This window comes from Malurus melanocephalus, unplaced genomic scaffold, assembly GCF_030028575.1.
Source record: "Malurus melanocephalus ecotype Western Australia unplaced genomic scaffold, MMel_1.1 scaffold_172, whole genome shotgun sequence".
Lineage (NCBI taxonomy): Eukaryota > Metazoa > Chordata > Aves > Passeriformes > Maluridae > Malurus > Malurus melanocephalus.
Window position 1 is genome coordinate 1,352,702 of NW_026623404.1, and position 14,937 is coordinate 1,367,638.

The window sequence follows — 14,937 nt, forward strand, 5'->3', positions numbered from 1 at the left end:
TGCCTGAAAGGAAGGTGTAGCCAGGTGGGTGGCAGCCTCTTCTCCCTAGTAAGGAGTAATGGGACACGAGAAAATGGCCCCAAGTTGCTGATATTGGATATTAAGAAAGAATTTGTTTGCAAACAGGGTTATAAAAGCACTTGGATGGGCTACCTGGGGAAGTGGTGGATTACCATCCCCAGAGTTATTTAAAGCCATGTAGGTGTGGTAACTCAAAGGAAATGGTTCAACAGTGGGCTGTGCAGTGTTGAGTTAATAATCATTAGAGATTTTTCCAACTTAAATGATTCTGTGGTTCTAAGATCTTTTGTGAGGAACCATTTTAATCTTGGTTTGCCTCAACACCGATTGTCAGAAGCATGTGGGAGAAGGGGTACACATGTGTAGCCTGCAGGAGGCAACCAGGACATGGGTGAAGCCTTGTCTCTGGGGGGATTTCACCTGGCAACACCTCAGATGGGCACCTGGAGACACTGCTCTCCCCAGAGACATCTCTCCAATCAGATGGTGGAAGGGCTCCACCAATGGAAGAAGGTTGGACTGGACCAGTGGTCTCCTGGTCAGCAAGCAGACTTTAGGAGGAGCCAGGGGGTATAAAAATCAACTGCTCCATGAGTTTTGGGGAGGTTTGTTTTGGAGAGCTGGACTTTGTGGAGCTGAGTTAGGGAGAGCTCAGTTTTGGGGAGCTGGACTTTGGAGCGAGACTTTGCTGAGCTGGAGTTGGGGCTGCTGCTCTGTCTCTGTGCGTGTGGCTGGGGTTTTGTTCTTTGTTGCTCACTGCTGGTGGGCTTGCTGCTGAGGGTTCCTTTTTGCCCCGGCTCCAGCCTGCCTGGATTTTGCCCTCGCCTACTCTCGCTCGCCCCCATATATCCGCCTTCCCCCCTCCTGGGCGCTCGCAGGTTGCCATCTGCTCTCCAAGCCTCAACTGCAGCGTCTGCCTCGCCCCGCTCCTTCGCTGACCCAGCCACCGCCTGTCCTGCCTGTGCCACCTGCCTGCCTCCGACCTCGTCTACCACCACGATCCTCGCTTCAACTCCACCCAGGGTCCCGGACCTGTCCGAGTGTCCACTCAGCGTGTGTCCAGCAGTCCATCACCCGAGTGTCCACTCACCGTGTGTCCAGCAGTCCATCACCCGAGTGTCCACTCACCGTGTGTCCAGCAGTCCATCACCCGAGTGTCCACTCACCGTGTGTCCAGCAGTCCATCACCCGAGTGTCCACTCACCGTGTGTCCAGCAGTCCATCACCGCCGGGCCGCTCCTCTCCCCGAGCTGCTCTCTCTCCGGCAGCAGCGCTCACCCTGTCACATGGACGTCGACGGCACCCCCTGGTCTTACTATGATAACACCCGCTCTCTGCCTCTGTCTCCTGTCTCTCTCTACCCATTCCGTCTCCATTTTCCTTTCTCTTTTGCTGTCTTTTCCAGCCCCCTTTAGTGAGCAACTACTTATTCTCGTTTTCGTTGCTAATATATGGTTCTCAGATACAAAGTTTGTCTCGTTTGACTTCATTTCGTTCTCGACCATCCATTTTCAAAGAACTCCTCGCAGCTCCCCACGGTTGGAATGCGACATCCTTTTCTCAGGTTTTAGAAAACTACATAACATGATATTGTACATGTCAATGTATCTTTAAAAATTTTGTATTAGTTTTTTCCTTGTGTTACTGTTTTCTAAAGCCTCTTGATTTTTATTTTTTTTTTGTAATGAGAAACCTAATTTCAAATTATCCATACCAGAAGTACAGAAAAAATACTTCTGTCTCTCCCATATAGTCACCCAGTTTTTGTGATGTACAGCACAAAGTTACAGGATACTTTTTTAGTCATCTCCATTAAAAGGAGTACATGCGCATAATTCAATATAATGGCTTAGATCATCAGCTACTGTAAATTAGCAAATCTCTGCAGAAGGGACGTATAAGAGATGAGGATACTGACTGCTGTGTATAAGCAGAGGGCTGTGTTTCAGTAATCCAGATACATGATAGAACGTACTTTTATATAGAAATGGTTGGCAGATGATGCATTGCATTTTCAATATCAACCTACTTTCTTTCCTGGCTAATGTTTTTCTTTGTTTTCAAAGCTGGGGGGGGCAGGGGGTGTTTGGGCTTTTGTTGGTTTTTGGGATTTTGTTGGGGTTTTTTTTTGGTTTTTTTTTTGTTTTTTTTATGAAAGTAGGTTGTATTAGCTTTCACTTCTCCAAATCAAATCTCTTTTTTGTCACCACATTTGCTCTTACTAGAACTACCTAAAATATTTTTATGTCTTCATTTGTGTTTGCAGACACTCTAGAAGARAAAAATGGTTAAGAAAACCAGAAACAGATCCTTATGGCACCTTTATTCAATACTTCACAAAATGTGACACCCCTCACTTATGGTCTTAACACAATTTTGTGGAACAGTGTGCCTTTTTTCATATCCAGGCTATTTCAATTAATCTGAGGTTGAGATCCTATTATCTTAATAGACACTGCATGGACTCTGTTGYTGGGAATGTAGAAAAGTTCTTCCTAAGCATTAGGAGAAACAGTCCTTCCCTCTTATCTAAATAAAACCATTTCAAATGCTRTTTGCTGTGGCTAAATGAATTTAGATATGCCAAGAAATCTAACTCTTGCTTATCTGTGCACTTACCTATCTGTAATAGGAGTATTACTGCTAACTATACCTCTGTGTTCAAATTGTTATCAAAAACTCTATGAAATGCAATGAACTGAAAATCAGAGGGACCTACTGTTATAGAAAGATGTGCTACTGTTTACAGTTCATCCTGCTTCCTAAAGTTTTGACTTTTTGGCAACAGCATCCTCTTCATAATYRTGAGATAAAATGGAATTCATTCTTMGCTTACATTATGGTTTCAAATAATGACTGTTAAAAGAGATAGTGCATTTCATTTCATTTGGAGAAAATACTTATATATACCCTAGCTAAATATTTCTGCCAGCAACAAGTGCTTGTATCCACTCYTTGGTAGGCTSTCMMWTTCTTTAAAATGTCCCTTCTCACCYTCTCCTTTTCCCCCTACTGCTCATGGTTAGAGACTTAAAATAATTTTTTAATTCCTGTATTTTTCTATCTCTCTACATTCTAACACTTTTTTTTCTTATTCTAGAGCACATTAATTTTTTTTCAACCAGAAAAAGAGGTTTTTTTCCTTCTTCCAAGATTCCTTCCAGTGAATGTTCTGGAGCTTAGAGGGTTCAAAAGAAGAAAATACCCCTTGCCAGCCCTCATGCCAAAAAATTTTAAATTTATAAATTAWAAAGAGCTTTTGAACCTCTGTGTGWGAGAGATGCTGRARGCAGATGTGTCCCTTGCCTGTAATAAGTGTGTTTGCCCAGCTTATTCAAAACTTTTGGACAGTTTTGTTCAGGGAGTTTCCTTTCTCTGCCTGTTACCTGTTGATTCTGCAAGCACAAATAGTTATGATTTCTATATAATTTTCTATATATTTCTATATTTCTTATTTCTTTTAAACTTTCTTTTAAAGTGTGTTTCTGCAAGGAATGCAGAAGGATATGCCTGTACATTGGCAAGTTTGGGCTGCAGGTTTCTTGGCATATGTGTACATATTTCAGATTGAAAAAATTAATTAGAAAAAGTGAAGTGCATGTTTATACRAAACTGAAGGACTCAGACTTTACACCAAAAGCAAATATCTTTTCTTCTGTGAACATGTCTCACAGTGTGCTAATAAAGAGCACTTTGAAGAATAATTCAGTATTCAAAATTCACCCTAGAGATGTTTGGTTCGGGAATGTTTAGAAAGTGAATTTTGAATGTAGGGGAAAAAAAAGTAGTCTAGTGATAAATAATGAAATTTCAACTAGCTTTTAAAAAATAAAGTTATTTAATAAACCTTATAAAATATAAAAACATATTGCCATATGGAAAAGTAATCAATTTATTAATAAACTGAAAATGTATTTTAATTTTCCTTTTTCTTTTTTTTCCCTTCATAGATCAATAACACGCTCTTATTATCGCAATTCTGTGGGTGGCTTACTAGTGTTTGACATCACAAATCGACGATCTTTTGAACATGTGAAAGACTGGCTAGAGGAAGCAAAAATGCACGTGCAGCCCTTTCAGATTGTGTTCATGCTAGTAGGACACAAATGTGACTTAGTGTCACAGCGTGAGGTTACAAGAGAAGAAGCTGAAAAAYTATCATCTGACTGTGGTATGAAATACATAGAAACTTCAGCAAAAGATGCCACAAATGTTGAAGAGTCCTTTACAATTCTTACACGAGACATCTATGAACTTGTAAAAAATGGAGAAATCTCAATACAAGATGGATGGGAAGGTGTCAAGAGCGGCTTTGTTCCAAATGTTGTWCATTCATCAGAAGAAGCTGTAAAGCCTAGAAGACAGTGCATCTGCTGAATCTGTAGCATGCCAAAGAGCCCATGGGGTATTTAGAAGATGATGCCAATCTAAATGACAGGAAAATAATTTTGAAACAATATTAGATCATGACATAGCTGAATCATAGAACAGTAATATGGTTTTGTATCCTTCTGTCTAGGTTATAATCCATAACACTTTAAGTGCTTTTTTTCTTTACAGAGTTAAACAACTTCATGTGGTCTTCAGGAAAAAAAAATTATGTATTTCTATAAAACAAATTCTATAGCAAGACACTGAGAAAGTGCAATAATCATYGTGACAACATCATCACTTGGGCTTTGTAATTTGAATACTGTTTAAAATCAAGGCTTGTTAGGTGAAGATCAGATGAGCTCCTTGCTTTTTTTCATCCTGCCTTAGCTTTGGACAAGAAAATATTATACCTTATACTTTTTTAATGTGATTCTTTACTCAAGTGCAGGGTTGCTAATGCTCATTAAAGTTTAGAATGCTGTAGAATTTGATAATAGAGATAAGTCTAAAGAAAGCAAACTGAAAGATTGCTTCAATAGCAAACACTTTTGATATGACAATGCATACAAGCCTTATTAAAGAAAAAGAATGTTTTAGAAAAGATGATTTATTTGTATACAAAAGTAGGAAATAGAAACAATGGAATTTATTMTTAAGTATTTTCTGAATTACCAATGAAACTAAACATAACATCGCATATGACCCAGCTGAACATATTATTTGACCTGTATACAAAGCAGCTTTACCAACAACTGAAGTTACATTTCAGAGGTCAGATCCTCAGCTGGGTAATTATCATAGTCACACTGATGCCTATGGAATTACATTGATTTACACAATCAAATTCCATACTAGCTTTAAAAAAGAAATCTACTTCTAACTAGAAGTCAAAAAAATTAAAAAGTGCTGCAACYCAYGGGAACCCAGGCCTTAAATTTGAATAGAGCAAGGACAGTTTYATTCTTAGCCAGCAAATGTTAAACTGTTGTCTAAAAATGGAAGGTTTTAAACTAAAACTGTTATGAATAGAGCATTTGGAGAGGAAAGTCTTCCTAAAATAATGCTCGGCTACAGAGAGCAAAGTTAGAGAGCTCATACTCTAAGAAGGAAACCCATAATAACCTTTAATAACAACAACAATAGGAGAAATCTGTGATCGTGTAGCATTTTACTGAGCTTGGAGTCATCTTCCTACTCCTCTGATATAAGACACACTAGCTTTATGCAAACTAGGTCTAGCATTTAAATACCAAATAAATCTACTTCTATTTTATTGTAGTTGTATAAAAGGTGACTTGATCTCCAGAGTTGATAAGCATTCACAATTTATCTGGCATACTCATAACCACCAAACTTCAAGTCAGTTATCTTCATATAAAGGTGTGTTGTTGTGTACAATTCTCCTTTCCCAAGACCAGGCAACAAGTCTATCTAATCTAAGTTTCTTCTTCAACAAGCATATGATTGGTTTTCTTTCAGGTTACTTTTACGTTCTTTTACAATCCTTTTTCATATATTTYGTAGTAATGAGAGAGGTTGTTTGGTTCCAGTTACTTCATACATTTAGAGCAATTAAAATCATTGATTTCAAAGGGAACTAAAASTTCAAGGTTTTTTAGCCTGAGTCTGACTTGCACTGAGGCACCGTTACACTATGATGGAGGCCTTAATATAAACAGGAATCAGCCTTAAATCATTAGCAATTAAAACAATTAATTCTATCTCAGCACGCCACAGAATAATTGATGTGAGCCCGATTCGCTATTAAACTACATGTATTGACACCAAATCAACTTTGTTTTGAGGGTATTTTASGCCCTCTTTACAAAGTAAACATGACCACAGATGCCAAAAGTAGTGCAGAATGAGGCTGTATGCATTTGACACTGATTCCCTTATGGTATGTGGCCTATGTTATGCATCTCAGAAGTCTTCTCTTCACTGTTTAAGAGGCCAACAAATAAATCAGTGACTGGGGAATTAACAGACCCAAGGTTTACTACTGGTTCACTGTGTTTCTGAGCAAGGCATTTACACTTCCTGTGCCTCATCTTCTGTACCTCAAATACAGAGGATTATTGTTCCACAAATTCACAAAGACTGCCAAGACCAAATAAATCTCTATGATCTTTAGTCCTGGACTCTATCCCCTGTGTGCTACCCTTTTTTGAGTGTTAAGCACCGTGAGATGTGGATAGTAGTTTCTTCTGACATACCTAAATAACAATAATTAAAAAACCCCAAAATTATACAGCCTTATAAGTGCCAGGGATTGCTGTGAATCTACATTTCATTGCACATTTCATTACTTTTAAATTAAAATCTTGTMTCTTAAAGTTTTCTTCCTAAATACTCTTGAGCCAATGAGCTTTTCRTTCTTGTAAAATAAGGGTTGTACTGGGGGAAAAGGACTGGGGGAAGAGGGGAGTGGAGTGGAGGTATGCACAGAGAAATAAATCATCAGAACAGAGCCTTAATCTCTGTTGTCAATATTGTACCTGTGGTGTCACATTTATTACACTGGGAATAGCGCTTTTAACCAGATTCAGTTGTATAAGGAGCTGGTATTTTCAATGCAACTAGAAGAGAAGTTGACTGCATTTTAAAGTACTATGCACATAGTTGTTTTACTTGTAATTCCTAAAAATGTAGATTAACATGTACTTTCAAACACTGTCTGTCTTTATGATATATTAAACCACTGCTGTACCTWCTCACTACACACTTGCAGTTAATAGAAGTGTCTGATAAATAGATAATTTGCTGAAATRCATCATTTTCTTTTCAGATGCTTTGCAACATGGTATGGAAARCAGCAGCTTGAATAAGCTGTAGAATGGGTTATAGTTCAGTGTATGTATATTCTTTCTGTCCCCCAAGGAAGCGTGAATATTGATAACAGAATTAAATTCCCAGAAATTACAGAAATCAGATAAACCTTACTTGGCAGTCAAATTTTTAAAAGTAGAAAATATTTAATAAGAAAACACAGACTTTGCAAATTAAGTTGGGTCAATCCCAAATAGGAAATGGAAAATGTTGAAAAACCTTGACAAAGGTTTTATTTGGATTCATAGGCTTGGCAAATGAATGGATAAAAAGTATTGGTTTGGACTCCTAAAACGTTTAAACTTCCATTGCTTTTATTTTAAATTTGATAAAGAAGAGTAAATATCTTCCTCTATTCATTAAAATAATTTACACATTAATTCTTCAGATATTTTGGCTTGTTTTAATTTTATCTGTCCCATATAAGAAACAGAAACTAGGCTTTTATGTTAGGAATCAACCAAGGAAAAGATTTCAAGGTATCAAATGTTCATAKTGCTCATATATGCCTTTAGTATAGAATAGACTTAATCATCTTACTTCAAGCTGGTGACAGTCCTGTGCTTAGAGAAAATAATGCAGGTTTGACTGAGGCCCCAAACACTATGCTGCCCTGTGGTGAGATCCCTTCTGCCTCAGCTGAACAGTTACTGCTACCCAAGTCACCTGTCTGAAAGCAAAGGTGTGGGGATGCACCATGATCACAGATATTTCAGTCTCAGCATTTCAGCTCCCTTAGGGAGTACATGCTTCATTGCCCTCTTTTTACATAATTAACATCCAGGAAGAGTGCTTTTTCCCTCACTTTAGACCCCAKAACAATATGAGCTACTCCAAGCCTTCACCTTTGCTTTTTACATAGAGTTGGCACAGCAATTTCAATAGCCTTTCAGTCTTGAAGAGCAAGAAGGAGGACTGAGGGTTTACACTCTACATGGGCACGGAACCTTACCACAAACRTGCTGGACTGTTTAAGAAATCATTAAATATCAAAGAAACAGTTGTCAACAGCAAAAATTTGCATTGCTTATTTCTCAGAGTCTATAGCCTATCTTTCAATAAATGAATGAAATTAAAATACTAAAAGAGAAATCTGTAAAATATAAACCTTCCTAAAAACATTAATGGATAGGACTACATAACAAAATAAACAGATTAAAAAAGAAGTCATAAATAAGTCATGCATTTATGTAACGGTCCTTTGCTCTAGTACTTAACTGTGCATGGTAGCACCAATGTTGCCTAAGTTCTTTAGGTATAATAATGGTATTATCAAATGTATTTTAAACTAGAAGAATTCAACAAAAATTCATCTGCATAATCCTCAGTGAAAAAAATATTACTATCTCGTGAATGCACATGCACTTACTTCTCAGCTCACTTCTAGTAGTAATTCAGTGTCTGGGTCTAGTGCTACATTCTGTGCTCCTCTGAAAACTACCTACATTTGCTGTTGTATTACTTATTCACATTTCCACCTCTCTGAAGTGAATACACCTGTGGAAAAGCTGATTCTTTTTCTTTTTAGCATGGCAGAATTGTTTATCGYGTGCCAACAAATGTGTAAATCTGATGAAAGTAATGCAACCAAAGATGTGCCAATTGAGCATAACATGAAAACTCTGAAGGCACAAGTTCTTGAACACAATTTACCTTGCACACTACTTAATCAGTGGGAGTGTGAAGAAAACTAAGTTGATTCTGCAAATCTGAAAGCATTTTGCCAAACAGGACTTTAATGCTAAAGAGCCGGCTCCAGGTGCTGGGTTCTACAGAGTAATGGGTTTTCTTTTCAGGAGTTGCTGCTTCCACAAACAGTGGAACAGCAAACACATGGATAAAAATGAGTCCAGGAAAAGAGCTTCATAGCACAAATGTGCAAACATATAATATACACAATGTGAGCTTCTTACCCTGGGGAGTTGGGGAACAATTATTTGGCCACAAATGCCACTTGCATGGCTGCTTCTCCCATGAGTGCTCATTGCYCACAGAGGCTAGACAGGAACAGCAAGTAGAAGGCTCTTTATGGAGTGGTTGGTAAATCTTCGTTTAAACTCAAACTGAGGAATTCAAAATCCCAATCCCGAGCTGCTGGAGTGGATCACTGTCTTTGAAAGTATTTAATTCATTTACTTCTCAGACAAAGTAATGTTTTAAGCTAGGCCTGAACCCTGTGGGTGTGTTCRGTGTGTAACCAGCAGAGATGAGTATTTGCTGGGGGCAGTGCTGTGAGCCAGCTGACAGCACCCCCCACCAACCTCACAGGCTACAACGGCAGCTCAAACTAAGGTTAACTTAATCACAGGCTGCTAGGTTAACTTAATCACAGGCTGCTAAAGGCCCACCTTGCAGTTGAAGAGCTTCTACAGAAAGGCAAAAGTAGAAGTAGTGAAACTAAAATCAATGCATTGTAAATAAAAGTAATGTCTAGGTAAAGAAACTCACATGTCAGCTRTAGTTCAATTACTGCCATTCCTCATTGCTGTGGCTTCAAATCTGCAGAATCTATGCAAATCTGAGTTTTCCTGCTCCGTGAAAAATCTGGAGGGATAAACTGAAACTGCTGTAGCAGTAAGTCAGTCACAAGAGAGAAGGCTACACAAGATAAGGGTGGAAGGAGGACACAGATTTTTTTTTCCATCCCTGCACGCCCCTGGGGGAGCAGGGAGACTAACCACGGCCAGAGTCTTTAAGACGGTGTAGAAGTATCCATCACTGTTGAGGGACTTATGGAATGAAAGCAAGCACCAAGGACCTGGAGTCGGCACAGAGATGCAGGCTATTGACTCCCTAATTCCAACACTCCTAAGSATAGGTTACTTATGTGGCACAGCTGCAGGAACAGTTGGCTATAACTCTGTGCTGGCACTATGACTACATTGCATAGTGTCTATATTGCATAAAAGCAAATGTCTACGTTGCAGGCTTTCCCCCCTTTCACCTTCTCCCCCATGTGGTTTCTTTACAGGAAGGGACTGTCAGCAGCCGTTKCTGGCACCAAGGTCTGACAGTGAGCAGGGCAATAGTTGAAAATTTTAGTGGTAGTTGCTAAGTATTAAGGTACTAAAACTGAGAAGAGAAATTGTGGAAAATATTCCAGTCATAATCTTAGTAATAAAAACCTTTCAGGGCTGGCACTGCTCTGCAGCACTTTTGAGAATTGTCCATTTTGGTTAAGTTTTCAATGCCAAGAAAATAGTTCAGCTATTTAGTAATAATTTATATTAGTTTGTCATTTAAAAATAATTACTGCTTATTATTCAGGGAGAAAACTCTGTGCAGATCATTTTGGTAATTTTGCTGATATATGACTTGTGTTGTATGTTTTAAAAAGAGCCAGCTATGCTAGGATGTAACTTTAAAATATCCAAATCTCAAATCCCATCAATCAGACCATTGAAATGCACAGTTCATTTTATTGGGACTTTTCTCTGTCCAATTCTCTGTGGAAAAGAGAGCCTGATTCTCAGAAAAGCTTTTAAAACAAAAGAGAGGCAAAGCTTACTGAGCACTGAAAAATTGATGCATATGTGAACAAGTGTCAGAAATGTAGAACATGTTTTTTCATGTTGTATCCTCTTTCACTCTACCATGCTTCACAGACCAGCTATAGCTCCCCAAGTACATAGTGAATGGAACAGTAAATTTCTAGCTGTCCAAAAAACACTGGGAGATCAAATGTGATTCCCCACAGCAGCTCCCTAACTGTGCTTGGGTGAGGAACAATGGCCACATTCTGCCTAACACAAGCCATGTGCTTCTCTGTGTCCCAAGAGGAATTTGGCCTCAACAAAAACTCTCCTGCAGGTTCTGCCTGCAAACAGTCACTCTGCACCACCCCACACCATCCTCAATGACACTCAGGATAAAAAGTGTAAGGTTTTCCATCAAGGAAACTATGAGGTAATAGYCCTGTGCTCTAAAAAATACATCAGAGAAAAACAAATATCAGGGAGAGAGGTTATTTAAGCTAAAGGACAATGTTGGCATAAGAACAAAGGGGTCATACTGAGATGCACAGGATAGGTGGTTCTGCTGACACTCAGATAGCAAAGCCTTGGGCCACTTTAAGTGAAAGCAGCAGTAATCTCTACTGCCACATGCAGGCAATTTTCCCAGAACACCACTGTTATTAACTGTAAAGGTGATGTGAAGCCCAGATAGTAAACAGCAGAAGTGTTTGCTTTCTTGTTGAAATGGAAACAAATATAAGAGAATTTTGGTCACTGACAGTCTTTTTTTTTTTTTTCAGCTACAGGTAGATGTCTGAGTGTCCTTGCCCTTTTAAAATTATCGTCTTCAGTGACCCGCAGCACGGTTTGTGCATGAGGTCATTGTTATAGTCCACAGCARTGATAAACAAGATTTTCCCACTGAAAGAAAACCTGTAAGTTTTAGTGTCCCTACTGAATATAATTATTGCAATAGGAGAAAAGTTTAAAATGGACTAATCAAGTATCAAATGGTTTTTTTTTCCCATCATGGACTAAGTGAAGATTAGAAGAAATTATCTTCATCTTTATTGGTACATGTGTTTTAGGGTATTGGAACAGATCATAGAAACTCATATTTCTCTCTGATGCAGCTCATTCAAAGCCTGGAATCAGTTCACTCCACGACATCTAGGAAATTATGATGGTATTAATTTTACTGATCATCCAAATCTTAATGAGGTGTTCCTTGCAAATCACTTTGAAGCCATGGACATCTCAGGGACTGCCATTCACCATGCTTTTTACAATCCATGCAAAGGATATAAAACTGGAGGCCAGTGTAGTACCAATCAATAATTAATATCTTCATTACCAGGAGTATTTAATAATAMTCCATTTGTAATACAATTAAAGCAAATAAAATAGTATTATGTAACACTAAGTACCGTCAAAGCAGCCTGAAGTAGTACTAAAATACTGCAAAACCTTAAGGCTCATAGATGTCTTTACTTCCCAGAAAATTCACACACAGATCTTCAAGGAAAAAAAAAACCAATTACAGTCATTGTGTAAACCATGCAAAATGAGATGCATGTTATTTTTAATATCAGTAAAAAGTACCAMTGTTTCCTTGTCTCCCTGCTTCTCAGATGTTCAGGTTCTCTTTATTCCTTGGCTAGCCTACTCATAGCTATTGCACAAGAGCATATTTGGGCAGGATGCAAGAACTCTCATWGTCAGTACAGTCATTGCTGACCCATCCAGGCCAGCAGCATAAATGTTACATAACAGCTACCAGGTGATTAAGGAGACTCAGAAAAGACCAGACTATGAAAGGTATTCAGGTGCTGCTGTATCCCCATACTACATTTTTGTGGCAACATTTGTTTTAATGAAAAGTGAAAATATAGAGAAATCCATCATTTTCAAACATAGCATTTTAAAACACTGTCCCACTTCATTTAACTTCAATGCTGRTTTTGCAAAATTTACAGTTATGATGTTCTAATGGTTTGTGTTGTGGTTTTGTACTCTTAAGCTTTTCATCAAAGGGACCTGAGATGCAGTTCTCTATAGTAGTTCATTTTCTGGCTCTATGTATCAAAAGTAGTTTATAAATATCACTGAATTGTGGCATTAATAGCAAACACACATTAAAAAAGCTAATAGAAAATGAAAAGAGAAAAAAAAATCCAAATAATTGGAAATGCTCACATTTTAAAGGGTTTAGGAAAAAGAGAATAAATCAGTTCAGGGAGTAGTGGCTCATAGAAATGGCTGCCTCCATGTCACATTCTGTAGAATATGAGCTTGTATCTCAGCTTCTCTGGTACTTACATACCTGTAACATAATACTGGACAGCCGAGAGGCTAGTGCACAAATACACAATGCAGCTAGCAATGCACATTTTACCAATCCTGCTGGAGGTCTCCTAACTTCAGCACTGTTGTGGAACATATGGGCAATGGAAAGTGCATAATCCAATTAGATCTGTATTGCATAATTACATATTATATGTAAAATTGTACAACTGTGTCCATTATATGTGCAATGAATACTGTACACTTAAATATTTATAGTATACTATAGTACAGTATAGATTAGTATAGAATATATTCTGTATTATATGTTATATATATATTCTATATTCTATATTCTATATTCTATATTATATATTATATATTATATATTATATATTGTATTGTATATAGTATATAGTATAGAATATATAATAGCAGCAAAGAAAGAAATATAAACTAATTGGAACATTTGGACGATGAAAACCTTGTAAAAATAGGAAAGTATTCAATACCTCATTTTCACTTCTCAATTAAAACAAGGCCTTAATATGACTACTGTAATTTATTCAGTTAATAAGGCTGCAGACCACATTTGGTCAGCATTATCAAAACTTCCACAATAGTGTACACATTTCTTAAATATTTTATTGCAGGTTTTCTTACACTTCAGGGTCTCCACTCTCTGCAATATGAATTTATCTTGAAATCCTGTGCCCCAGGAGAGGTGAAAGGGGGGCTGCAGTCCCTGATGGCTGGTGGTGTGGCTGTCCATGCTAATGAGTCATGGCAGGTCAGGTCAAACAGCCTGCACCAGGTCTCAGGCTCTGAGCCTGTAAGAAAAGCTTGGTGAAATTTTTTTCAAGATATGTTTTCAGGCAAAGGCTAAATATTTTATTAGAAATGTGAGGTTTGTTTTATATAAATAAACCATGAAAGTTTCCAAATCCCTTTAAAAAGGTGCCTAAATGCAAATTTTTCCTACTAAATGTTCCCTTGTCTCACTGACAGGAGTTGGACTATGATGAATCTTGTGGGTCCCTTCCAACTCTGAATATGCTGTGCTCACAGAATCACAGGATGGGTCAGATTAGAAAGGACCACAGTGAGTCATCTGGTCCAACCTCCGTGTTGGAGCASGGCCATCCTAGAGCACATGGCACAGGATTGTGTCCAGACAGTCCTTGAATATCTCCAGTGCAGGAGACTCCACAACCTCTCTGGACAATCTGCTCCAGGACCCAGTCACCCACACAGTAGAGTAGATTTTCCTCGTGTTCAGGTGGAATTTTCTGAGCATCAGTTCCTGCACGTCACCTGTTGTCCTATTGCTTGGCACCGCTGAGAAAAGCCTGGATCCATCCTCTTGACACCCTTCCTTCAGATACTCACACACTGACAGAACTCTTGTGACAACTGGTACGAAAAACTATGTCTTAGCCGGAGAGGGCTGCGACTTGGCTTCACAAAACACGCGTTAGTGTGAGAAGGCCGTACGGGGTTGTGCCCGCCGTACTCTCCTCTCCCTCCGGCCAGGCATGCGGGGCGCCGGTGCCGCAGCACCCTCTGGGACAGGACGGGCCGGGGTTAGTTAGTTATGTAGAACTCAAGTAATTTCTGTGCTCACAAACCACAGCGCCTCGGCACGCTGAACCCGAGGCTCGGTGCCCAGCCCGTCCCCGCGGGGCCGTGAGGGCAGCGGCGCCGGGCGGCGCGGGGAGCGGACCGGCAGGGGGCGCTGCAGGCGGGGCTCGCAGCCGCGCTGGGCGGCGGGGCCGCTCCCGGCGCCGCATCATGTGGGCCCGGCCCCTTCCATGGAGCTGCGGCCGCCGAGCGCCGCCCGGGTGGACGCCGCCATGAGGCTCTGAGGGGCGGCTGCGTGCGGAGCACCTGGCCGGTCCCAGCGCTGCCGAGCTCCCCGAGCCTCGCCGCGGGACAGGGAAGCCCAACGCTGAGGCCGCCGTCGCCGCCGCCGCCG

General features: G+C 39.6%; 1 protein-coding gene across 2 annotated transcripts in view; it reads left to right on the plus strand.

The window, feature by feature from the left end:
* The window catches only part of RAB39A (RAB39A, member RAS oncogene family), a 15,299-nt gene extending 7,001 nt beyond the window's left edge, over positions 1-8,298 (plus strand). Inside the window, exon 2 of one of the 2 annotated variants that reach the window (XM_057372490.1) lies at positions 1,044-1,673. In XM_057372490.1, coding sequence (XP_057228473.1) covers positions 1,044-1,635 — 592 coding nt within the window. In that variant the 3' untranslated portion in view covers positions 1,636-1,673. Of the gene's footprint in view, positions 1-1,043; positions 1,674-3,971 lie in introns of those variants that run through there. The other variant, XM_057372491.1, reaches the window with a different exon arrangement.
* Positions 8,299-14,937: the final 6,639 nt, after the last annotated feature.